Consider the following 27888-nt stretch of genomic DNA (forward strand, 5'->3'; position numbering starts at 1 on the left):
CAACTGCTCTTAAATGCAAGTAAAACTAAATGCATGCTCTTCAACCATTCACGACCCGCACCTGCCCGCCCGTCCAGCATCACTACCCTGGACGGTTCTGACTTAGAATATGTGGACAATTAGAAATACCTAGGTGTCTGGTTAGACTGTAAACACTCCTTCCAGGCTCACATTAAACATCTCAAATCCAAAATTAAATCTAGAATTGGCTTCCTATTTCACATCAAAGCATCCTTCACTCATGCTGCCAAACATACCCTCGTAAAACTGACCATCCTACCGATCCTCGACTTTGGCGGTGTAATTTACAAAATAGCCTCCAACACTCTACTCAGCCAATTGGATGCAGTCTATCACAGTGGCATCCGTTTTGTCACCAAAGCCCAATATACTACCCACCACTGCGACCTGTATGCTCTCGTTGACTGGCACTCGCGCTCGTCCCCAAACCCACTGGCTCCAGGTCATCTACAAGTCTCTGCTAGGTAAAGCCCCGCCTTATCTCAGCTCACTGGTCACCATAGCAGCACCCACCCGTAGCACACGCTCCAGCAGGTATATCTCATTGGTCACCCCCAAAGCCAGTTCCTCATTTGGCCGCCTCTCCTTCCAGTTCTCTGCTGCCAATGACTTGAACGAACTGCTAAAATCTCTGAAGCTGGAGACACTTACCTCCCTCACTAGCTTTTGTTACAACACAGAGGCGGATGCAAGATGCAAGCAACGATGGTTTTAATGAATGTAGTTCACAGCAGCAACATGACAGACAGACTGTACTCAGAAGGAATCCGACCCAGGAACTCGGGCGCATCTTCCGATCATAACGTGCTGAGAAAACCAGGGGAGTGTGTCCAGATGAGTAGGAAGGAGCACAGCAGATAATCCACACAAGAGAAGAGCACGGACACACGACACAACCTCAGAGAAGAAACAACGATCTGACAACAAGAAATACTGGTAACAGAACATATAAAGGGAAGATAAGTGGTTCCAGCTGGCGCAGACAATCAGGCCGAGATTGGGAAACCACGCCCACACAAACACTGGAGAGAGAGAGAGAGAGAGAGACGGAGGCAGTGGATTCATGAACCGTGACAATACCCCCCCCCCCCTAGGAACGCCTCTTGGCGTTCCCAGGCGAATTTACCTGTCGATTGAAATCATCGATAAGGGAGTGATCCAGAATGTCCCTAGCAGGTACCCAACTTCTCTCCTCCGGGCCGTAACCCTCCCAGTCCACCAGGTACTGGAATCCGCGTCCCCTCCTTCTAGAGTCCAAAATACGATTGACAGAAAAGGTGGTCTCCCCATCAACAAGTCGTGGCGGCGGGGGAACCGGGACCGGCGGGTTAATGCGTGCCTGAAACACAGGTTTTATTTTAGACACATGAAAGGTAGGATGAATTCTCCTATACGCCGGAGGAAGCTTGAGCCGGACCGCCACCGGACTAATGATCCTGGTGACTCTGAACGGGCCGATAAATTTGGGGGCAAGCTTGTTCGAAACGGATCGGAGTGGAATGTTCTTAGTAGAAAGCCACACTCTTTGGCCAACGACGTATACCGGAGGCTTCGACCGGTGGCGATCGGCCTTAGCCTTGGTGCGCGCCCCACCCGGAGAAGAGTCTCACGGGCTCTGCTCCATGCGTGACGGCACCTCTGGATGAAAGCGTGAGCGGAGGGAACAGTGACCTCGGACTCCGTACTGGGAAAGATAGGTGGCTGGTAACCTAAACTACACTCAAACGGAGAGAGACCCGTGGCTGCCACTGGCAACGAATTGTGAGCGTACTCAACCATAGAGAGTTGTTGACTCCAGGAAGAGGGATTCTTAGAAACCAAACATCGCAACACTCTCTCCAAATCTTGGTTGGCCCTCTCCGTTTGACCGTTGCTCTGGGGATGAAACCCTGAAGACAGGCTGACACTCGCTCCCAGTAACCTACAAAACTCTTGCCAAAACTTGGACACAAATTGGGGCCCCGGTCAGAAACTACGTCCATCGGCAGGCCATGTAAGCGAAAGACGTGATCCACGACAGTTACCGCTGTCTCCTTGGCAGATGGTAATTTAGGCAAGGGAATAAAATGAGCCGCCTTCGAGAACCGGTCCACCACGGTCAAAACAACCGTCTTGCCCTGGGAGGGCGGGAGGCCGGTAACAAAATCTAGCGCGATGTGGGACCAGGGTCTCGAAGGGACCGACAGCGGTTGGAGTAACCCATCTGGGGGTCGATTAGAAGTCTTCCCAGTGGCACAAACCGAGCAGGCCAAGACAAAACTGTGAATGTCACGAGCCATCAATGGCCACCAAAAGCGTTGCTTAACCAAAAGCTAGTGCGGCTGACTCCTGGATGACACGCTACGTTGGAGCAGTGCCCCCACCGAATAACATCGGACCGACACCCCTCCGGCACAAACAACCGATTAGGCGGGCAACCGGGCGGAGGCGTGACCCCCTCTAAGGCCGTTTTGACCCTCGATTCAACCTCCCATGTGAGTGTGGAGACCACTAGGGTCCCGGGTAGGATGCACTCGGGAGTGGATGGGCGTTCGGAATGGTCAAAAATGCGAGAAAGGGAATCGGGTTTGACATTCTTGGAACCCGGGCGATACGAGAGAGAGAAGTCAAAACGTCCGAAAAAGAGTGCCCACCGCGCCTGCCTGGAGTTGAGTCGCTTGGCGGTTCTGATATACTCCAAATTCTTGTGATCGGTCCAAACTATAAAAGGTACCCCCGAACCCTCTAACCAATGGCGCCACTCCTCCAGTGCTAACTTCACTGCCAACAACTCTCTGTTGCCAATGTCGTAGTTGCGTTCCGCAGGTGATAACCGATGGGAAAGGAACGCGCAAGGGTGCATCTTGTCGTCAGAAGAGGAACGTTGGGAAAGTACCGCACCTACCCCCACCTCTGAAGCGTCCACCTCCACCACGAACTGACGCGAGGGATCGGGAGCTATGAGGATAGGAGCCGAAACAAAGCGGCTCTTGAGTTTGGCGAATGCAGCCTCGGCTGTATCGGACCACCTGAACGTCACTCTGGGAGAGGTTAAGGCGGTAAGAGGAGCGACTATCTGGCTAAAGTTGCGAACGAAACGCCGGTAGAAATTGGCGAATCCCAGAAACCTCTGTAGGGCCTTACGGGAATCTGGGCTTGGCCAATCCACCACAGCCTTAACCTTGTCGGGATCCATGCGAATACCTTCAGTCGAGACGATGTAACCTAGGAATGGAACGGATTGTGCATGAAAAATGCATTTCTCCGCCTTGACAAAAAGTCCATTCTCCAGCAACCTCTGAAGCACTCGTCTGACGTGTTGAGCGTGTTCCTGGAGAGAAGAAGAAAAAATCAGTATGTCATCCAGGTAAACATATATGAACTGATCAATCATATCTCTCAGCACGTCATTGACGAGTGCCTGGAAAACCGCTGGGGAGTTGGATAGCCCAAAAGGCATGACCAAATATTCGAAGTGCCCTCTGGGGGTGTTAAACGCGGTCTTCCATTCGTCCCCCTCCCTTATGCGAACCAAATGATATGCATTACGTAAATCCAACTTAGTGAACACGGATGCTCCCTGTAACCTTTCAAAGGCGGAGGACATCAACGGTAAGGGATAGGTATTCTTCACTGTGATGTTATTCAACCCACGGTAATCAATGCAAGGACGCAGAGATCCGTCCTTCTTCCCCACAAAGAAGAACCCCGCCCCCGCTGGAGAAGAGGAAGGACGAATGAATTTAGATGCCAGAGAACCAGAGATGTATCTCTCCATAGCCTCCCTCTCAGGAACAGAAAGTGAATATAACTTGCCTTTAGGCGGAGACTCACCTGGCAATAATTCTATTGCACAGTCATAGGGACGATGCGGAGGAAGGGAAGCAGCACGGGACTTACTGAACACCTCCTTCAGGTCGAGGTATTCAACGGGCACGTTAGACAAATCCACTGCCTCCTCTAGAAACACAGAATCAGACACAGACGAACAAGCAGACACTAAACAGGACTCAAGACACTTGTTACTCCACATGGATATAGAGTTATGACCCCAGTCAACTCTGGGGTTGTGTTGGGTGAGCCAAGGGTGGCCGAGAACTAATGGTGCAAGGGGTGAGTCCATGAGTAGGAATGATAGTGTCTCAGTGTGATTGCCAGAAGTGATGAGTGTGATAGGTTCAGTGGTGTGAGAAATGTTGGGGAGTTCTTGACCATTGAGAGCGTTGACGGATATCTTGTGCGTGAGTGAGGTGATAGGGATCTGGAGTTTGTGAGCGAGCTTGAAGTCCATGAAATTACCCTCTGCTCCTGAGTCCAGTAAGGCTTGGGTGTCGTGCGTGTGGGTGGCCCATCTTAGTCTTACCGGGAGGAGAGTAGATGATGAGGTCTTCTCTGTGGTGACACCACCCGATAGTAGCCTCATGTTTACTACCGGGCCTGATCTTTTACCGGGCAGGAGTGGATAAAGTGGCCCGCTCTACCACAGTAGAGACAGAGTCCTTGGGATCTCCGCCTCTCCCTCTCTTCCCGGGAGAGGCGAGCTCTCCCCAGCTGCATGGGTTCGTGAGCGGAGGCTGAACTGGCCGTGTTCCCGACGCTGGCATGCCAGCCCTCCGTGTCGTTATACGGTCTGTTAGGGCATGCTCGGCGGCCAATACGACTCAGACGAGCGTCGACCCTCAGGGCTAGTTCCACTAGTCCATTTAAACTCCTGGGAAGGTCCAGAACATAAATCTCCTTCTGGATCCGGTCCTCCAGCCCATGCAGGAACATGTCCCACTGCGCCTCCTCGTTCCACTGACACTCAGCGGCCAGAGTGCGGAATTGGATGGAGTATTCCGATACTGAATGGTCTCCTTGGCGAAGGTCAGCGAGTAGTCTGGCCGTCTCCCTACCCGCCACGGCCCGATCGAAGACCCTTCTCATCTCCTCGGAGAGTGTCTGGAAAGAGGTGCAGCATGGGTCCTGGTTCGCCCACACCGCCGTTCCCCAGAGAGACGCTTTGCCTGATAGCAGTGTGAGTACGAATGCTACCTTAGACTGTTCACGGTTGAAGGTCCGTGGCTGCAACGAGAAATGCATGGAACATCTCGTAAGAAAGGCTCTGCAATAGTCAGGATCACCTGAATAACCCTCTGGTGTCGGTAGCCGTGGCTCTAGCTGGGAATCCGGCTCTGGCGGGGCGGGTTGAACTGCCGGTGTAGGTGGCGCAGCGGAACCCCTCAGATGTTGCAATTGTTGGGTCAGCTGGGATACCTGCGTCGAAAGGGCTTGTACTGCACGACCTGTGCTGGAGATGTTCTCCTCTTGTTGATCCATTCTCGTGATACTGCGGGAAAGGAATTCGGTCAGACTCGTTGAACTCGCTGCATCCATGGTCTGGTCAGATCGTTCTGTTACAACACAGAGGCGGATGCAAGATGCAAGCAACGATGGTTTTAATGAATGTAGTTCACAGCAGCAACATGACAGACAGACTGTACTCAGAAGGAATCCGACCCAGGAACTCGGGCGCATCTTCCGATCATAACGTGCTGAGAAAACCAGGGGAGTGTGTCCAGATGAGTAGGAAGGAGCACAGCAGATAATCCACACAAGAGAAGAGCACGGACACACGACACAACCTCAGAGAAGAAACAACGATCTGACAACAAGAAACACTGGTAACAGAACATATAAAGGGAAGATAAGTGGTTCCAGCTGGCGCAGACAATCAGGCCGAGATTGGGAAACCACGCCCACACAAACACTGGAGAGAGAGAGAGAGAGAGAGAGACGGAGGCAGTGGATTCATGAACCGTGACAGCTTTAAGCACCAGCTGTCAGAGCAGCTCACAGATCACTACACCTGTACATAGCTCATCTATAAATAGACCATCTATCTACCTCATCCCCATACTGTATTTATTTATTTATTCATCTTGCTCCTTTGCACCCCAGTATCTCTACTTTCATCTTCTGCACACCCTACCATTCCAGTCTTAATTGCTATATTGTAATTACTTCGCCACCATGGCCTATTTATTGCCTTACCTCTCTTATCCTACCTCATTTGCACATGGGGTATATTGGTTTTCTACTGTATTATTGATTGTATGTTTGTTTATTCCACGTGTAACTCTGTGTTGTTGTATGTGTCGAACTGCTTTCTCTGACTATTTTCGAATGTCCATCACTTAGAGCTTTGCATGTTGTTGAGCCAGACCCTTTCTGAATAGGCCACACATTCCACGCTGTCATTGCATATTTATGCTCCACACTAGCATTGTGTGTCTTGAATGAACTTGTTGCCTGCTTCCAGTTCTGGTAACCATCATGGGTAAATGCTGCCTTCTCTCCACCATGGTTTCCTGGATGTTGAAAGTGGCAGCAGGCAAAGCACAAAGCACTTTGAAATACTGTAGAATATTCCACCCATTTGTAATCCTCATACCATCTATGATTGAAGTAGCGATACTATATAGAAGTTAGCTCACAATATAGTCTAACATGCGCGAGCACACACACACCAGACACCACACACACACACCCACGAGCACAAAGACAGAGATCGGATTGGGAACGGAATGGCTGGTTATTTACTTTTATATATTTTTTATGGCGGTTTTGGAGCAGTGGCTTCTTCCTTGCCGAGCGGCCTTTCAGGTTATGTCGATATAGGACTCGTTTTACTGTGGATATAGATACTTTTGTACCTGTTTCCTCCAGCATCTTCACAAGGTCCTTTGCTGTTGTTCTGGGATTGATTTGCACTTTTCGCACCAAGTACATTCATCTCTAGGAGACAGAACGCGTCTCCTTCCTGAGCGGGATGACGGCTGTGTGGTTCCACGGTGTTTATATTTGCATACTATTGTTTGTACAGATGAACGTGGTACCTTCAGGCGTTTGGAAATTGCTCCCAAGGATGAACCAGACTTATGGAGGTCTACAATTTTTTTAAAGGTCTTGGCTGATTTCTTTTGATTTTCCCATGATGTCAAGCAAGGAGGCACTGAGTTTCAAGGTAGGCCTTGAAATACATCAACATGTACACCTCCAATTGATTCACATGATGTCAATTAGGCTATCTTTGTGTCATGCACAAAGTAGATGTCCTAACCGACTTGCCAAAACTATAGTTTTGTTGAAAAGATATTTGTGAAGCGGTTGAAAAACAAGTTTTAATGACTCCAACCTAAGTGTATGTAAACTTCCGACTTCAACTGTACACTTGATTTAGGCAACATTGTTGCATGGAAAATCTTTCTGATCAGTGATAAATGAGCAAACAAATTAGATAAGCTATACCACCTCCACTTATTTGCCTAGCCAGAGAATTAAACTTCTTGATACTACACATCCCGTATCCGGGATCGTGAATACAGCCTCAGGCTCATTAGCATAACGTTAACGATTTCTGAAAATCGCAAATGAAATGAAAATAATATGCCTGCTCTCAAGCTTAGCCTTTTCTTAACAACACTGTCTTCTCAGATTTTCAAAATATGCTTTTGAACCATAGCAAATCAAGCATTTGTGTAAGAGTATTGCAAGCTAGCTTAGCATTTTGCGTAGCATTTAGCACGCAACATTTTCACAAAAAACAGATAACCAAATAAATAAAATCATTTACCTTTGAAGAACTTCTGATGTTTTCAATGAGGAGACTCTCAGTTACATAGAAAATGTTCAGTTTTTCCTGAAAGAATCTTTGTGTAGGAGAAATCGCTCCGTTTTGTACATCACATTTGGCTACCGAAACGAACCGAAAATTCAGTCACCAAAACGTCAAACTTTTTCCAAATTAACTCCATAATATCGACCGAAACATGGCAAACGTTGTTTAGAATCAATCCTCAAGGTGTTTTTCACATATCTCTTCATTGATATGCCGTTCGTGGAAGCCTGCTTTCGTCTCAGAATCCCATGGAAAAATACCAGCAGCTGAAAATGACGCACCAATTTCGACGGAGGACACCGGGCGGACACCTGGCAAATGTAGTCTCTTATGGTCAATCTTCCAATGATATGCCTACAAATGCGTCACAATGCTGCAGACACCTTGGGGAAACGATAGATAGGGCAGGCTCATTCCTGTCGCATTCACAGCCATATAAGGAGACAATGGAAAACAGAGACTCAAAAATCCTGCTCATTTCCTGGTTGCCGTTTCATCTTGGTTTTGCCTGTAGCTCCTGTTCTGGGGCACTCACAGACAATATCTTTGCAGTTCTGGAAACGCCAGAGTGTTTTCTTTCCAAAGCTATCAATTATATGCATAGTCGAGCATCTTTTTGTGACAAAATATCTTGTTTAAAACGGGAACGTTTTTCATCCAAAAATGAAATAGCGCCCCCAGAGTTTCAAGAGGTTAACCAAATATACAAACGGAGATTCAGTGAAACAAAATCACATTGATTGATTAATATGAGTAACAGGCTTTTGGTTGGAAGTAGACCTAGGCTACTCAGGGACTGAGAGTGAAGAGCAAAACAATCCACTTGCTAAACTACATAACATGCTGGCAAAATGTTCTGATCAGTGATAATACATGAGCCAAGTAAGGAGGACCATTAGCAGTACTCACTTCAATTTAGCTAACATTTCCCCAGCCTAAATGTAGCCTAACCAATATCCAAATGGAGATCCAATGAAAACAAAAATCTGACATTGGTTGATTTATCAAGACGAGTCCCCACGCTTGTCTCAAAGCAGTGTGAAACGGTGCTGAAATAGATGAACACATGCTGGTAAGCTACTGCTTCAAATGAATCATGACAATTGGATGACTTTTGGAGTTTCAGTAAGCAACCGTTTGATGCCTTCAATTGCATTAGCCTACTCTATTCCAATATTTACGTCATTTGGTGATATTTATTAATAATTTATTTATGGGTCCACCCTGTTGTGGTTAAGAAAACAGTGCATGTTGGGTGGGCTATGCAAAGAGATGGGTGAAGTGACATGCCTCTCTGTCACGTCCTGACCGTAGTTCCTTTTTTGATGTCTCTATTTTAGTTTGGTCAGGACGTAAGTTGAGGTGGGCATTCTATGTGTTGTTCTATGTTTTTGTATTTCTGTGTTTGGCCTGTTATGGTTCCCAACCAGAGGCAGCTATTTATCGTTGTCTCTGATTGAGAACAATACTTAGGCAGCCTGTTTTCCCACTATGATTTGTGGGTAGTTATTTTCTGTTTAGTGTTTTTGTTGCATCTTACAGAACTGTTTGTTTGTTGTTTCTTGTTCAGTATTCATCTTTATTCAAATTATTATGAATACGTACCACGCTGCACTTTGGTCCTCTGCTCCTTCTCCCGACGACAATCATTACACTCGCAAAGTTTACAACTGGCAGGAGGATAGTAGTAACGGGCACTGCCTAGCAACTTTCAAGAGTGTAGTGCGTGCCAATGCCGCATCAGCATTACAGCTACATTTCATACGAAGCCGTTCGCAGAACTTTACCACAATCATGACTAGGGCGGTTGGCAGAAATAAAAATAGAGGCTTTGTCGCTGGCAAAAGTAGGCAAAAAGTTGGCGGGATGCTTTAGTTAGTAGAAAAATATCTTAGTTGGAAAGGTGTATGGGTGTATTGATACATCAGCCAACGTGTAATTAATAGCTTCAGCATGCTTAATGGGATATTCGATGTCTGATTTATTATTTTTACCCATGTACCAGGAGGTACCCTTCTTTGTGAGGCATTGGAAAACCTCCCTGGTCTTTATGGTTGAATCTGTGTTTGAAATTCACTGATCGACTGAGGGACCTTCCAGATAATTGCATGTGTGGGGTACAGAGATGAGGCAGTAATTAAAAAAGCACTTACGTTGCCTGGACTCACTCTGTGTGCAGTATTATGTGACTTGTTAAGCACATGTTTACACCTGAACTTATTTAGGCTTGCCATAACAAAGGGGTTTAATAATTATTGACTCAAGACATTTCACCTATTACATTTGAATGAATTTGTAAACATTCCATTTTGACATTATGGGGTATTGTGTGTAGGACAGTGACACAAAATCTAAATTTAACCAAGTAAAAATGCAGGCTGTAACACAACAAAATGTAGAAAAAGTCAAGGGGTTTGAATACATTATATACAAATATTACTCCACTATACAGGTATTGTAAATCACATCACTTGGAGGTATCTTTGTGGTTTTGGATATATATTGTGTTATGTGGTGTGTGTGGTCTGTGTGTTTGTGTAAGCACTGTAGTATCAGCTTGTGTGCTACCAGAGTGTATAAGACCATGTGCTTAAAGTTTGCATGCGTAACTGTCTGCGTGCGTGCCTGGTGAGATGTCCGTGAGTGAGACTCCAGGCCAGGGAAGGGAAGTAAGAATAGGTGTTAGTGAAAGGGGCTCAGGTATTGGGGTCAGGTGGGATCAGAGTCCTCACTTGTCACTTACACACTCCTAATCAGCTTACAGCTCCACCATGAGCAGCCTCTCCACTTAAACAGCCCTACCGTAAACACTAGCGCTATGCTAAAACTATGTTATCTGAATGCTACATTGTAGAAGCTAATGTACCGCTAACCCACTAAACCCAGGACCAGCTTACTCCAAGTTACAACATGAGTCAGGTTCTTAGTTCAGACTCATCATTGCTAAGTGTTCTAGTTCCAATTATTTAATAAGTGACCGTACTGTACTGTTTGAAGGACTCACAAAGAACAGATTACGTATTCACACATGATGATACTGCACGAGTCTAGGTAATCCCAATCCCTCCAATATCACAATATTCAACCTTCCTGTTATTATGTTTTTGTCATATGAATTCGGAACCTTGATCGGTTCCCTGGTATATTGACAAGAATTTAAATAGCTAACGATACCTACACACTGAAGAAGGATATTAAAGCCTCTACAGGATCGGTGTCTGACCTCGGGATGGTTGAGCTAACGAAGGCTAATGTAATTAGCATGAGGTTGTAAGAAACAAAAAAAAATTCAGGACACAGACATTTCTGATATGGGCAGCAAGCTTAAATTCTTGTTAATCTAACTGCACTTTCCAATTTACAGTAGCTATTACAGTGAAATAATACCATGCTATTGTTTGAGGAGAGTGCACAATTATGAACTTGAAAATGTATGAATAAACCATTTAGGCACATTTGGGCAGTATGGATACAACATTTTTAATAGATATGCAATAGTTCATTGGATCAGTCTAAAACTTTGCACATACACTGCTGCCATCTAGTGGCCAAAGTTTAAATGGTGCCTGGGCTAGAATAATTCATTATGGCCTTTCTCTTGCATTTCAAAAATGATAGTACAAAAAAAACTACAAAAACAAATGATCTTTTACCAATGTTTTATATTCTCCAAAATTAATTTCAGATTTCCACAAACTTCAAAGTGTTTCATTTCAAATGGTATCAATAATATGCATATCCTTGCTTCAGGTCCAGTGCTACAGGCAGTTAGATTTGGGTATGTCAATTAAGACGAAAATTGAAAAAAGGGAGCGGATCCTTATTAAGTCGAAACATTTGGTTATGCTATCCCTGAACCAGTCAACATTATTTAGAAAAACGAAAAATTAAGTACGTTTTTTGCGAAATCTTTTTGTGTGCGGAGTGCTGATCCATTAAATGTTTTGTTATATCTTTGGCAACAATAGCAAACAAACTGTTAAACTGTCCATACTATCTTACCTGGCCAGCTTGCTGAGGCCCAGCACCCTTTTATTGGGGAGATAGCCTATGTGGACCTGGGGGAGAAAAGAGAGACCATGTCTGTCATTAGTGATGTCCAAGATCCTTACTATAGCATATCCACAACCACAGACAGCAAATCATGTTGCCCCAAATTCTGCAATCCCCAGACAGACCTACCTGGTATGTCAATGTACAGTATACACTCAGTGTACAAACCATTTTTTTTCACCTTTATTTAACCAGGTAGGCTAGTTGAGAACAAGTTCTCATTTACAACTGCGACCTGGCCAAGATAAAGCATAGCAGTGTGAACAGACAACACAGAGTTACACATGGAGTAAACAATTAACAAGTCAATAACACAGTAGAAAAAAAAGGGGAGTCTATATACAATGTGTGCAAAAGGCATGAGGAGGTAGGCGAATAATTACAATATTGCAGATTAACACTGGATTGATAAATGATCATGTACAGGTAGAGATATTGGTGTGCAAAAGAGCAGAAAAGTAAATAAATAAAAACTGTGGGGATGAGGTAGGTGAAAATGGGTGGGCTATTTACCAATAGATTTGGCACAGCTGCAGCGATCGGTTAGCTGCTCAGATAGCTGATGTTTGAAGTTGGTGAGGGAGATAAAGGTCTCCAACTTCAGCGATTTTTGCAATTCGTTCCAGTCACAGGCAGCAGAGTACTGGAATGAAAGGCAGCCGAATGAGGTGTTGGCTTTAGGGATGATCAGTGAGATACACCTGCTGGAGCGCGTGCTACGGATGGGTGTTGCCATCGTGACCAGTGAACTGAGATAAGGCGGAGCTTTACCTAGCATGGCCTTGTAGACGACCTGGAGCCAGTGGGTCTTGCGACGAATATGTAGCGAGGGCCAGCCGACTAGAGCATACAAGTCGCAGTGGTGGGTAGTATAAGGTGCTTTAGTGACAAAACGGATGGCACTGTGATAAACTGCATCCAGTTTGCTGAGAAGAGTGTTGGAAGCAATTTTGTAGATGACATCGCCGAAGTCGAGGAACAACTTCCTAATATTGAGTTGCACCCCCCATTTTGTCCCCAGAACAGACTCAAATTGTCGCAGCATGAACTCTTCAAAGTGCCGAAAGCATTCCACAGGGATGCTGGCCCATGTTGACTCCAATGCTTCCAACCTTCCAATCTTCCAATCTTTTGTCTTGACCATTCACCCTCTGAATGGCACACATACACAATTCATGTCTTAATTGTCTCAAGGCTTCATAAACCTGTCTCCTCCCTTCATGTACACTGATTGAAGTGGATTTACCAAGGGAAATCAATAGGGGATTATAACTTTCACCTCAATTCACCTGGTCAGTCTATGTCATAGAAAGATCAGGTCTTCTTAATGTTTTGTACACTCAATGAATCTCAGTGGTTGACTGTGTTAGCTCGCTAGGCTAAAGCCTAGGCAACACAAGCCTTCAGGTCTCAGGCAAGGTTACTCATTACACAAAAAAAATGTATTATATTGGGGACCCATCACACCAGTGGAGGCTCCTCGGAGGAGGAAGGGGAGGACCATCCTACTCAGTGAATTACATATAAATGAAAATTGTAAAAAACATTGAAAAAGTTATCCTATTTAGATAAAACTATACTAAATATATTCACATGTCACCAAATAATTGATTAAAACACACTGTTTCGCAATAAAGGTCTACAGTAGCCTCAACAGCACTCTGTAGGGTAGCACCATGGTGTAGCCGGAGGACAGCTGGCTTCCGTTCTCCTCTTGGTACATTGACTTCAATATAAAACCTAGGAGGCTCTTGGTTCTCACCCTCTTTCATAGACTTACACAGTAATTATGACAACTTCCAGAGGACGTTCTCCAACCTATTATAGCTCTTGCAGCATGAACTGACATGTTGTCCACCCAATGAAAGGATCAGAGAATTAATCTAGTACTGAAAGCATAAGCTACAGCTAGCTAGCGCTGCAGTGCATAACATGTGGTGAGTAGTTCACTCAAAGAGAGAGAGAAAGACAATAGTTGAACAGTTTTCAACAAATTAATTGCTTCAAAAATGAAGGAGAAGCAAGAGAGAGAGAGAGAGAAAGATTTAAAAAATGACAAACTTTCAGTTTCACTTACTTATCTAGCCAATGCAGCTGGCTAGTTTAGTTACTCAAACGCCCAAACATTCAAACAGAGGGATGCTATGTTAGCTAGCTGGCTATGACTATCCAACACAACACTGGAACTCTTCCAAGTCAAGGTAAGCTTTTGGTTTAACTAATTTATTGCCACCGGGGCCCGTCGGTCTATCTGCTTACTGACTATACACTAACGTTACTGCATGATTGTAGCAGGTTTACTAGCACATTAGTTCTATTAGCTATGTTGACTAGAACGTTACTTTAGCTAATATGGGGACAATGTAGGCTGTGTGTAGAGGTTATGACATGGTTTGGGCTTGGAAAGGTTTTTTCACCTGGTCACATACAGCTGATGTGTTGTTCATTCAAGTCCACAAACCAAGGGAAAAGGTGAGAGGAGAGTGAATAGAGGCTAGAATGAAAACAACCGCTGATTCTGTCAACAACAAAAAAATCTTAAAAAGGAAGCAAACGAAACATGGATAGAAATACTTGAATTTGTCCAATATACTGTTGGACTAATGATTACACCCTAGATAAGCTAGGTGCAGGCAAGTGTGCAAGGCGGTACTGACTTGTGTCACGGTATGTCCATGTGTCACTGTCTGTCATCTCAAATTCTTCTCTCAACCTGTGTGCACCTACGTTGTAAACTTTCATTCATAGGCTAGGTTCAACCTCATGATGGTTATAGGGGAAATTAGCGTATTTATTTATTTTTATTTTATTTCACCTTTATTTAACCAGGTAGGCAAGTTGAGAACAAGTTCTCATTTACAATTGCGACCTGGCCAAGATAAAGCAAAGCAGTTCGACACATACAACGACACAGAGTTACACATGGAGCAAAACAAACATACAGTCAATAATACAGTATAAACAAGTCTATATACGATGTGAGCAAATGAGGTGAGATAAGGGAGGTAAAGGCAAACAAAGGCCATGGTGGCAAAGTAAATACAATATAGCAAGTAAAACACTGGAATGGTAGATTTGCAATGGAAGAATGTGCAAAGTAGAAATAAAAATAATGGGGTGCAAAGGAGCAAAATAAATAAATTAAATACAGTAGGGAAAGAGGTAGTTGTTTGGGCTAAAATATAGGTGGGCTATGTACAGGTGCAGTAATCTGTGAGCTGCTCTGACAATTGGTGCTTAAAGCTAGTGAGGGAGATAAGTGTTTCCAGTTTCAGTGCTTTTTGTAGTTCGTTCGAGTCGTTGGCAGCAGAGAACTGCAAGGAGAGGCGGCCAAAGAAAGAATTGGTTTTGGGGGTGACTAGAGAGATATACCTGCTGGAGCGTGTGCTACAGGTGGGAGATGCTATGGTGACCAGCGAGCTGAGATAAGGGGGGACTTTACCTAGCAGGGTCTTGTAGATGACATGGAGCCAGTGGGTTTGGCGAGTATGAAGCGAGGGCCAGCCAACGAGAGCGTACAGGTCGCAATGGTGGGTTTGGTGACAAAATGAATTGCACTGTGATAGACTGCATCCAATTTGTTGAGTAGGGTATTGGAGGCTATTTTGTAAATGACATCGCCAAAGTCGAGGATTGGTAGGATGGTCAGTTTTACAAGGGTATGTTTGGCAGCATAAGTGAAGGATGCTTTGTTGCAAAATAGGAAGCCAATTCTAGATTTAACTTTGGATTGGAGATATTTGATATGGGTCTGGAAGGAGAGTTTACAGTCTAACCAGACACCTAAGTATTTGTAGTTGTCCACGTATTCTAAATCAGAGCCGTCCAGAGTAGTGATGTTGGACAGGCGGGTAGGAGCGGGTAGCGATCGGTTGAAGAGCATGCATTTAGTTTTACTTGTATTTAAGAGCAATTGGAGGCCACGGAAGGAGAGTTGTATGGCATTGAAGCTTGCCTGGAGGGTTGTTAACACAGTGTCCAAAGAAGGGCCAGAAGTATACAGAATGGTGTCGTCTGCGTAGAGGTGGATCAGAGACTCACCAGCAGCAAGAGCGACCTCATTGATGTATACAGAGAAGAGAGTCGGTCCAAGAATTGAACCCTGTGGCACCCCCATAGAGACTGCCAGAGGTCCGGACAGCAGACCCTCCGATTTGACACACTGAACTCTATCAGAGAAGTAGTTGGTGAACCAGGCGAGGCAATCATTTGAGAAAGCAAGGCTATTGAGTCTGCCGATGAGGTGTATCATGTATCATGTAGTATCATGGAGTATCATGTAGTAGCCTAAACCTATCGATGTTACATTGAACTGGGTGAATGTAATATGGCAGTCATCCAACATGCTGTAATAGAAATAAGGCTTTGCTCATGAAAAAATAAAATAATCCTCCCTCATCATAAACGGCACTGACCGCCACTGCATCATACAGTATGAAGTAGGCAAGCTAAACATTTGTGTTTCACCATGACAGGCGTGGTAAAGACATGAATCATAAGACGCCAAGACAAAAGGCAACATTATCTAAAGGCCATCGGAGGAGTACAGGGGAGGTAAGGGAGTCACGTCTGCCCCTGGATAAATAAGCAGCAGATAAAAGATTAGAAGCGGATCGAGATCTAGACTCTCCTCCCCATCCAGCTGGTTGAGCCTGCTTCTGCGTATGACTGGGAGGCTAAGTGGCACCCCTCACCCTCCATCCTCCATTCAAATGTCAGCAGCAATTTGATGAAACAGGCTGAGAGAAAGGGCATGCATACAAGGATTTATCCTCCTCTCCTGTCCCCCTCCCCCTCTCTCTTTCTGGTTGGTTGTGATAAAGACGGCGTCATTTAACTATCTTTGTCCAAGCTCTTCAGCTTCTTCCTTTCGGCTCACTGCTGCACGTTTAAAAAGCAAATTTCTGAACTGGGTAAATAAAACAACACTTTCACTTCACTTCGAAAAGACGGGATTCAAGTTTGATTAAAAGTAGGGTTCGGAGATGGGTTTCGTGGTTTTTCAAATGTATGCGGTGTAAAGGTATACATTAAAGCCAAACACAATGAAAAACAATATCAAGTTGTCGCGAGGTGGTGTCAAACACTAAAAGCGTTATTAAAGGACAACTGACTGACTGGAGGCGTGACGAAAATGAAAAAAAAGAGAGCACCAAACGGCTCCATATTTCAGTTGGCGGGGAGAAATCGGTGAGTCATTATAGCACTCAGCGGGCAGCATGGATAGACGTGCAGGGAAATAGATGAGTGCGTGGATAAGAGGCGACTAGCGCTTGTGACGACGACAGGGAGCTATCAGCGGGGGAAGGAGATGAACGGAAACAAAGTGGCCTTCTGACAGCCAGCTGCTGACAAACAAACACACACACACAGCACAAAGAGAAAAAGTCACGGTCTGTGTGTGTGTCTCTTTGTGTGTATGTGCAACGCTTGCTCCCTCTATCATCATGGCCCTTTTGCAGGCGTGAAAGGGATGTGAAAGTATAAATTGCCTCCCTCTTTGTCTTAAATGGCAAACACCTGCAGGGCAAGATGAGGGGAGAATAGAGGGCAGAATGCTAGGTCTACGGTACTAAATGTCAAACAGGAGAATTTCCAGAGGCAAGCGTGTCTCACTTGAATCTCTGCTAATGGGATTTCATCTGATTTGTGTGGCGTTCCAAATGTCACCCTTTTCCCAATATAGTCCATTACATTTTCTTAGAGTCCTATGGGCCCTGGTCAAAAGTAGTGCAATAGGGTGCTATTTGGAACACATCCTTGGTCAGTGCTGCGGGACATTTTTATTTACCAGTAGTTTAATCACAGCCGGGCTCAATTACAGGCTCATCAGTGGACAAAGAAAGCCTTTATCAGTAGATTACTCCTCTCACAATTGTGGCATCATCAGTGGCAATTTTAGCATTCAAATCTTGGTGAGGAAAACTCCCCCAAAAATGTTTGGATGCATGCCAGCAAAGCCACTATACAACACAACACTAAACAATACATTTAATTGCACTATAACAGTGATAAACGGTGCCCACAAACTGTTAGGGCCTACATAAAGCTGTCTTTTCAGCACCATAGAGTGAATCCTTACCACTGCTATACCTGGCTATCAGTGGAGCCTTGTCTGGCAGCGAAACAGTTAATTCAGCCTCATTTACAGCCTTTTTAAAAAACATAGCTGATATGGCTGACTTGCTTAAACAAATGTGGTTTCTACTGACAATTGAGACGTACAAACTATGGCATAATTAAACATTAATGAGCGAGCTAGGACGAACGTAGTCAATATAACAACTTTTTCAGTACTTTTGAAATGTACATCGACAGAATTCAGAACCGTAGGATAAATAAAGGGGGCATATAAGCAGACAATGAAAGCTTACAATATTCAATGATTACATTTCTCTAAAACAGGCACCACCAAGTCAGAACAGTGGGCTACATTATGAGGGGGCAAAGGCCCAAATAATTAGGGTGAGGCACATGGGCTACTAACAGCTTACTACACAACATACACTTAGTATTACTTTCCTTGCTACAGGATACATATCTCCCTGGAAAATTACAATTTGTGCAGCAGCCTACAATACATTTTTGGACTCACCTTGATGTGCTGTGCTCACTTGAACAGGAAGGTGGCCCAGCAGTCCTTGTAGGCAAATTTTGTCATCAAACTTTGTAATCAAAGGCAGGCTTTTTTTTACCTTTATTTAACCAGGCAAGTCAGTTAAGAACAAATTCTTATTTTCAATGACTGCCTGGGAACAGTGGGTTAACTGCCTGTTCAGGGGCAGAACGACAGATTTGTACCTTGTCAGCTCGGGGGTTCGAACTCGCAACCTTCCGGTTGCTAGTCCAACGCTCTAACCACTAGGCTACACTGCCGCCCCGTCTCTGGAATGCTTTGAACACAACTGGGAACTTTAAAAAAAAAAATTAATAGGCCTAGTGGAGTTCCCGACTTGGAATTCCGAGTTGGATGACTGTTCTAAACTTATTTTCCCCAGTCGGAGCTCGTTTTTCCCCCCCCAGTTCCCAGTTGTCTTGAACTCCCTGAAGTCTGATATTTCCTCATTCTGAATTTCCAGTTGTTATGAACGTGACAGAAGTCATGCTGGATTGACAGCATGGCCAATGCACATGGTGTTCAATGTATCCATTTACGTTTGAAAAAGAGACCCTTAAACCCAGGCTTGGACCACACACTCACTCCACTGAATAGCCGGCGAGTGATTGCTTTACAAAGCTTGCAGTTAGCCAATGATTCCTTCCAAACCACTCATTGTTGAATTTGCAATTTGAAACTTCTTGTGTAATGTTTATGTCCAATGGCACCGATAATTTTTATCTATCATTTCTCTTCATATGACAAGGATAGAAATGCATTTGCCAGTAGATTGTCCACGTGATTCATAATGATGACTGCTTGTCTACCTTGCTAGTTAAGCTACGGTAGATATAACGTGATTTGACGTCATTTTATCTGTGGCCAATTTTTCATTTTTTTCATTTCACCTTTATTTAACCAGGTAAGTTCTAATTTACAACTGCAACCTGGCCAAGATAAAGCAAAGCAGTGCGACAAAGACAACACAGAGTTACACATGAGATAAACAAACGTACAGTCAATAACACAATAGAAAAATCTGTATACAGTGTGTGCAAATGAAGTAAGGCAATAAATAGGACAATAGCGCCGAAGTAATTACAATTTAGCAGTAACACTGAAGTGATAGATGAGGATGTGCAAGTAAAAATACTGTTGTGCAAAAGATATTTACAGATGGGCTGTGTACAGCTGTAGCGATCAGTAAGTTGCTCTGACAGCTGTCGCTTAAAGTTAGTGAGGGAGATATAAGTCTCCAACTTCAGTGATTTTTGCAATTTGTTCCAGTCATTGGCAACAGAGAACTGGAAGGAAAGGCGGCCAAACTAGGTGTTGGCTTTGGGGATGACCAGTGAAATATACCTGTTGGAGCGCGTGCTACGGGTGGGAGTGAGCTGAGCTGAGATAAGGCGGAGCTTTACCTAGCAAAGACTTGTAGATGACCTGGAGCCAGTGGGTTTGGCGACAAATATGTAGCGAGGACCAGCCAATGAGAGCATACAGGTCGCAGTGGTGGGTAGCATATGGGGCTTTGGTGGCAAAACGGATGGCACTGTGATAGACTGCATCCAATTTGCTGATGAGAGTGTTGGAGGCTATTTTGTAAATGACATCGCCGACATCAAGGATAGGTAGGATGGTATGTTTGGCAGCATGAGTGAAGGAGGCGTTGTTGCAAATAGGAAGCCAATTCTAGATTTAACTATGGATTGGAGATGCTTAATGTGCATCTCTGGAAGGAGAGTTTACAGTCTAACCAGACACCTAGGTATTTATAGTTGTCCACATATTCTAAGTCAGAACCGTCCAGATTAGTGATGCTAGTCGGGCGGGCAGGTGGAGGCAGCGATCGGTTGAAGAGTATGCATTTCATTTTACTAGCATTTAAAAGCAGTTGGAGGCCACGGAAGAAGTATTGTATGGCGTTGAAGCACATTTGGAGGTTTGTTAACACAGTGTCCAAAGAAGGGCCAGATGTATACAGAATGGTGTCGTCTGCGTAGAGGTGGATGAAAAAAAATCACCCGCAGCAAGAGCGAAATCATTGATATACATAGAAAAGAGTCTGCCTGAGAATTGAACCATGTGGCACCCCCATAGAGACTGCATGAGGTCCGGACCACAGACCCTCCGATTTGACACAATGAACTCTATCTGAGAAGTAGCTAGTGAACCAGGCGAGGCAGTCATTTGAGAAACCAAGGCTGCTGAGTCTTCCGATAAGAATATGGGGGATGACAGCGGCCGCTTTCCAATCTTTAGGAATCTCAGACGATACGAAAGAGAGGTTGAACAGACTGGTAATAGGGGCTGCAACAAGGGCGGCGGATAATTTTAGGAAGAGAGGGTCCAGAGTGTTTAGCCCAGCTGATTTGTTGGGATCAGCAGCTCTTTCAGAACATCAGCTGTTTGAATTTGGGTGAAGGAGAAGTGTGGGGGGGGGGGGGGGGCATCGAGAAATGCTTTTTGAAATTCTCGACTATCATGGATATTTCAGTGGTGAGGGTGTTTCCTAGTCTCAGTGCAGTGGTCAGCTGTGAGGAGGTACTTTTATTCTCCATAGACTTTACAGTGTCCCAAAACTTTTTGGAATTGGTGCTGAAGGATGCAAATTTCTGTTTGAAAAAGCTAGCCTTTGCTTTCCTAACTGACTGTGTGTATATTGGTTCCTGGCTTCCCTGAACAGTTGCATATTGCAGGGACTATTCGAAGCTAGTGGAGTACAACACAGGGTGACTTTGACCTTGAGCCTTCTTTCAGTGATTTAACATACAGTATTACCCAGCAGGAAAAACAGGTTCAAAGGACTTTTTTGACATCATGGTCAGGTTGTTTACTGGTTGTAAAAGGAATTCAAAATATATTTTTATCTGGTTGTAGCAGAGAACGTGAGGTTGTAATCTTGTTATAAGACGTCTTCTTTTAGTTTTTTTATCGCTTTGGTACTACTTTCACAAGTACAACACACAAAATCACACAGTAACGTTTTCACCAACCTACATCTATAAACACCTTTCATATAAAGTAATTGCCTTTCACAATAGATTTTAAACTGGTTTGTCTACTATATATGGATTTTGAGAATGGACACCATCAAAGAGGTCACAAAGAGGTGGGCATGGGCCGCATCAAAGAGGTGGGCATGGGCCCCATCAAAGATGTCAAAGAGGTGGGCATGGGCCCCATCAAAGAGGTGGGCATGGCCCCATCAAAGAGGTGGGCATGGCCCCATCAAAGAGGTGGGCATGGGCCCCATCAAAGAGGTGGGCATGGGCCCCATCAAAGAGGTGGGCATGGGCCCCATCAAAGAGGTGGGCATGGGCCCCATCAAAAAGGTCAAAGAAGTAGGCATGGGCACTGTCAAAGAGGTGGACATCAGAGAGAGCGAGGCAGACGGCTTGGAACTGTTGGGACTAATAAACAGAGACCTTACCATAGCAGAGGCTGCCAGATTAGTTACCCCAATCAATTGTCAATTCGATCATGAGAGAAAAAAAAGATAAATCTACAGGATATGCACTATGCGTTACCATTACATATACACTAAATGACATATTGTAATGCATGTAAATTCAAAAAACATTTCACAGTATTCTCACAGTATGATATATTGACAGTATATCTGTTCTACCCTCAGTATTGACAGAAGACCCCATGGTGGTGGCCGTGACTGTGTGCTGACCGATCAGCAGGAGTGGGCAGTGGTGGAAATGGTAAGGGCCAGGAATGACATACGGCTGTCTGAAATAAAGCAGGTCATTGAAGAGAAAGATGACACCTTTGCCAATGTGGCATCCATCAGCCTACCAACAGTCACACGCCTTTTGAAGAGGAACCAGGTATCTATGAAACACATTTACCTGATGCCCTTTGAGAGAAACAACAACCGGGTGAAACAACTGCAGGCCGAGTATTTTCAGGTACCACACTATATACTGTACTACAGTAACTATTTAATGCACATGCTACTTCACAATTTCATGTTGGAACTACTGTAAAAATAACTAACCAAAATATATTTTTAGAGGGTGATGGTGCTTGATACTGCTGTGAACCATAACAAGCATATCTTTGTTGACGAAGTGGGCTTCAACCTGGCCAAAACTCAGCGTCATTGGCGTACAGGCGACCGTCCAAGTGCAAGGACAACTTGGGGGAAACGCATGTGCCCAGCTATCTCTGAAGATGGTGTGGTAGGACGTAGGCCATTACTTGGATCCTAAAACGCTGCACACCTCATTGTGATACTCAATGAAATTGATCAGGCCTGTCAAGGTGAAGGGGATGAGAATTTATGGCCAAATGATTAAGACAGGCTTGATGCAAATGAATGCGTGCTGAACATTGTTTTATTTTCATTAATTTTAATTTATTTGATTTGATTACAGACAGTATACCTATGTTTCAATTATATCTGAAAAAGAAAAATTACATTTTTTGCAAGAATGATTTTAGAGGATGTCTTCATTGATCACACATTGTATAGATATTATGGAAATTATACTTGGTAATTTTCTTGGTAATGTAAGTGTATTGCCTAATAAGTGTATTGCCTATGTGTGTAATCTATTGTAATTTACAGTATTGTCGCCTCGTGGGTCTTTCCTGTCGCGGCCGGCTGCGACACAGCCTGGGTTTGAACCTGAATCTGTAGTGACGCCTCGAGCACTGCAGTGTCTTAGACCGCTACGCCACTCGGGAGGCCCACTTTCAGCACTTCTAAGGGCGATTTGAAAGACATATCTTACATTGTTTGTTGTTGGATTAACTGGTATTTAAAACGACTACATTGAAAAGATATCATTATGTTGTGTTTTGGTGATTAAACCAATGTTCTCCTTACATTATAAGTGTGACCAGTTTGGAGTTTTGTACTAAGAGTACAAAAACAAATGAAAATGTACCACACACGTGAAAATATTACCAAAGAGATACATAAAAACTGTGATCAGAAAATAATGTAATGTGCCAAATGTCTCCCACTGAGTAATGTACCTACTGGGTTATGTGTGATGAATCCAAAGTAGAAGAGATCAGAGTTGTGGACTCGAGTCACATGACTTGGACTCAAGTCAGACTCGAGTCACAAATATGATGATTTGCAACTCGACTTTGACTTTAACACCAATGACTCGTGACTTGACTTGGACTTGAGCCTTATGACTCGACCTGACTTGATGCCCTCCCCAATCCCAAATATTAAAACTGATGCTATTAAAAAAAAGTGTGCAGTGCATCAACTCTTCATTTAACGGATTACAGTTTGAATCGGACAGAGGTCAATCAAATTGTGCCAGCTGAGAAAAAGTTGTGCGTGGCAGTGCAGAGGATCGTCTGAAAGATGATACCCCAAATTATTATTTTCGGATATAAACACTACGCTGTATCAACAAAAAACGGATTGCAACTTGCAAAACATGCAGGAAGAAAATGACAGACGGAGGCGCAACAATTTCCAACTTTGTTCGACATTTGAAGCTGCACAAAGAATGATAAGTCGTGGCTAACATAGTCGACAGCTATATATTTTATTACTTTACTGGTGTATCATGTAGGCTAACGTACGTTAAAATCAATGAGCCTCCACACAGTCAGTCAGTGCGGGAACGTGATCATTGCACTCAAGATTGAGCTACAACTGGCTAGGCATTTGGTAGCCTAAATCCTGCCTGATGTTACTGCTGTTCCTAAAACCATTGACATATGTTAGCCTACTGTAACCACACAGAGTGTGTGTGTTAAGGTTGGGTGATTGTGTACAAGCCTACATCGCCCGATTGCGCCCCATAACAATCCTCGATAGTCAACCACTATTTTGGGTTGGGGGGGGGTGTATCTTTCTCATGGCTAACCATGTAGTTCCATGGGAATATAACGTTTATTTGGAAAGTAATAAATATATAGCTATTTTTTAAAGCATTCATGGTTTGCGTAAATGTAATATACTATTACTCTTGTTAAAAATATGAAATGGTATTACATTTGGTGAAGAGCACATCATGACTTGTTTCGGACTCAAAACTCAAAGTTTAGGACTTGAGACTTGACTTGAGCGCTAAGACTTGAGACTTACTTGTGACTTGTAAAACAATGACTTGGTCTCACCTCTGGAAGAGATTCTCCATAACTGGTGATTAAATTGTACACCTTTGGACTGGTGTGGTGCTGATAGGGGCATAGGGGTGTGTGTGTGTGTGTGTGTGTGTGTGTGTGTGTGTGTGTGTGTGTGTGTGTGTGTGTGTGTGTGTGTGTGTGTGTGTGTGTGTGTGTGTGTGTGTGATATTACCCTGCCAAAGATGGGCACCAGGTGGTGCTCGCACATGGAGAACATGTCGATGTCCTTCACGATAACCATCTCATCGTGGTCCTCGTCGAAGATGGCATCGTTCAGCACATCTGCGGAAGCAAAAGAAAATGAGAGCGAGACGGATGAGTGCGAGGGCCATCGAGTCGGCGCCATAAAGCTCCGAGACCCTTGACGAGACACTCAAATGAGGCAGCCCCCCCAATTTAATCACTCTCCATCAATCCCATATGACATACAGTACCGTGATAAAGTATTTGCCACCTTTCTGATTTTCTATTTTTGCATATACTTCTGACACTAAATGTTATCAGATCTTCAACCAAAACCTAATATTAGATGAAGGGAACCTGAGTTAACAAATAACACAACATATTGATATTGCTTTAATTTACTTAATAAACAAAGTTACGCAACACCCAATGCCGCAGTGTGAAAAAGTAATTGCCCCCTTACACTCAATAACTGGTTGTGCCAACCTTTGTCGCAGGGGGAAATTTGAATATCTGAACATATATGTCCTTTAGTCTGATGAGTCCAAATTTTTGGTTCCAACTGCTGTGTCTTTGTGAGACGCAGAATAGGTGAACGGATGATCTCTGCATGTGGGGTTTCCACTGTGAAACATGGAGGAGGAAGAAGTGTGATGGTGCTTTGCTGGTGACACTGTCAGTGATTTATTTAGAATTCAAGGCACACTTAACCAGCATGGCTACAACAGCATTCTGCAGTGATACACCATCTCATCTGGTTTGCGCTTAGTGGGACTGTCATTTGTTTTTCAACAGGGCTATTTGACCAAGAAGAAGAGTGATGGAGTGCTGCATCAGATGGCCTGGCCTCCACAATCACCCGACCTCAACACAATTGAGATGGTTTGGGATGAGATGGACTGCAGGGTGAAGGAAAAGCAGCCAACAAGTCCCCAACATATGTGGGAACTCCTTCAAGACTGTTGGAAAAGCATTCCAGGTGAAGCTGGTTGAGAGAATGCCAACAAAGAATGCCAACAGTCTGCAAAGCAGTCATCAAAACAAAGGGTGTCTACTTTGACGAATCTAAAATCCCAAATATATTTTGATTTGTTAAACACTTTTTGGGTTACGACATGATTCCATGTGTTATTCCAATTGTGCTATTTTGTATGTTTTTTTTTCGTTATTTGTAACTTATTTTGTACATAATGTTTCTGTGACCGTGTCTAATGACGAAAAAGAGCTTCTAGATATCAGGACAGCGATTACTCACCCCGTACCGGAGTAATACCTTTTCTTCAACGAGTCGGACGGGAAGGATTTACTTCAGATGCCCGACAAGGTCCTCATCCCCGTCATTCAAATCAAATCAAAGTTTATTTGTCACACGCGCCGAATACAACAGGTGTAGACCTTACAGTGAAATGCAAAAAAGGTGTTAGGTGAACAATAGGTAAGTAAAGAAATAAAACTGTAAAAAGACATTTGAAAAAAAAGAGTAACAAGGCTATATACAGACACCTGTTGGTCAGGCTTATTGAGGTAGTAGGTATCGTTAAAGTGACTATGTATATATGATGAACATAGAGTAGGAGAAGCGTAAAAAGAGGGGTTGGAGGGTGGTGGGACACAATGCAGATAGGGTACTATGGTATTGAACGCTGAGCTGTAGTCAATGAACAGCATTCTCACATAGGTGTTCCTTTTGTCCAGGTGTGGAGTGCAATAGAGATTGCATCATCTGTGGATCTGTTTGGGCGGTATGCAAATTGGAGTGGGACTAGGGTTTCTGGGATAATGGTGTTGATGTGAGCCGTACGTGAGTGCTACGGGTCTGTAGTCATTTAGGCAGGTTGCCTTTGTGTTCTTATGCACAGGGACTATAGTGGTCTGCTTGAAGCATGTTGGTATTACAGACTCAATCAGGGACATGTTGAAAATGTCAGTGAAGACACCTGCCAATTTGTCAGCACATGCCCAGAGCACACATCCTGGTAATCCATCTGGCCCCGCAGCCGGCTTTCAATCACGCCAAAGACCAAAACTATATTGACAAATTATACATACTGTAGCCTAACTATCAAATGTGGACGAGCATCCACACTGGGGGGGGGGGGCGAGTTTGTTTTACAGTAGGCCTAAATCTGTCAATCAACTGAGGGACCAAATCAGCTCATCAACTCAGCCATGGGTACACAGATGCCTATTATCAGTTTTCACACCTTTCACCCTTCATCGGGGTAGACTACCGAATTTAGCCAATTGGAATATAATCAAATAACAAGGGACATTAATAACATTATATTATCACCAGCTGATGTCTCGTTAAACCATCAATACACGCTAAAATAAAAATCAATAATCTTACTTATACATTTGAATGTTGCAGAAATAGGACATACAGTATTGCCTACCATTTGAGTGACCGAGAGACAAAATTATTTGGATAGCAAGCCCCGATCCCAATTACTCAACAGCCCCCCGCATAGAGAAAAAAATAACTGCTCTTTTTCAGGAAATTTCCTGATGCAGCAAGAAAATTCTCTGTGACAAAAGAGTGATGAAGTTAAGATCCGACATCTGTAGGTGCAATGACTGCAATCAAACGCTTCCTGAAGTTGTTACTCAGTCTCTCACATCACTGTGGAAGAATTTTGGCCCACACTTCCATGCAGAACAGAGCTCTACAGTATGACCATTTTACTCGCATATGTTCCTAGATATTTTAATATGCGACCTGGAATTTTAGTTTAGGAGCACCAGTGGTGCCTAGAAAAATTAAGAAATGAATATTGCAAATATTTTTTTTATTGTGCTCCTTAATATCTTTGTGTCCACCTCTATTTTTCAGTCAGCGTATAGCCCCGAAGAACTTCTTTAACCCTTTACACTCGTGGGAATTGGCCCATATGGATAGGGCTAAATTGAAATTGTTCTTACAGAAGAAATATGAAAAGCATATGCATAACCATGGTAGCATTTGAAAAGGGAACAGTTTGGAGATAATGGGGAATTATTAGACCAAAAAGTGAGTACAAAAACAGTTCACCTGACAAGACTGAATCCAAACATTACACTGTTGATTTTATGTGCATTTTACATTTAATGTACTTTTTGAAGCATTTGTTGATAAAGAAATCTGAAAATACTCTGGATATATTCAGTACTATGATAAGACTATTCCTGGAAGATGTGGAGTAGGTGCAACAGAAGACCAAAACCTTTACAAGGGTTTGAGTGAGAGGACTAACTGGTGTCCCCAAGTGGCCACACACCTCTCCAAAGTGTGAGTCAAAGA

General features: G+C 43.8%; 1 protein-coding gene and 1 long non-coding RNA gene across 2 annotated transcripts in view; both read right to left on the reverse strand.

Annotated features, from left to right (window-relative positions):
- The window catches only part of LOC135526134 (GTP cyclohydrolase 1), a 56495-nt gene that overhangs the window by 16661 nt on the left and 11946 nt on the right, over positions 1-27888 (reverse strand). The window contains exons 2-3 of the mRNA XM_064954255.1: positions 24598-24707; positions 11663-11718 (exon numbers count right to left, since the gene is read on the reverse strand). Of these exons, the coding sequence (XP_064810327.1) occupies positions 11663-11718; positions 24598-24707 (166 nt within the window). The remainder of the gene's footprint in view (positions 1-11662; positions 11719-24597; positions 24708-27888) is intronic.
- LOC135526133 (uncharacterized) lies at positions 711-1972 on the reverse strand. Its single transcript, XR_010453250.1, has 2 exons — positions 1148-1972; positions 711-1043 (listed from the first exon to the last, which is right to left on the reverse strand). It is a non-coding gene; the product is annotated as an uncharacterized LOC135526133 (long non-coding RNA).

Source organism: Oncorhynchus masou, chromosome 32, assembly GCF_036934945.1.
Source record: "Oncorhynchus masou masou isolate Uvic2021 chromosome 32, UVic_Omas_1.1, whole genome shotgun sequence".
Taxonomy (NCBI): Eukaryota; Metazoa; Chordata; class Actinopteri; order Salmoniformes; family Salmonidae; genus Oncorhynchus; species Oncorhynchus masou.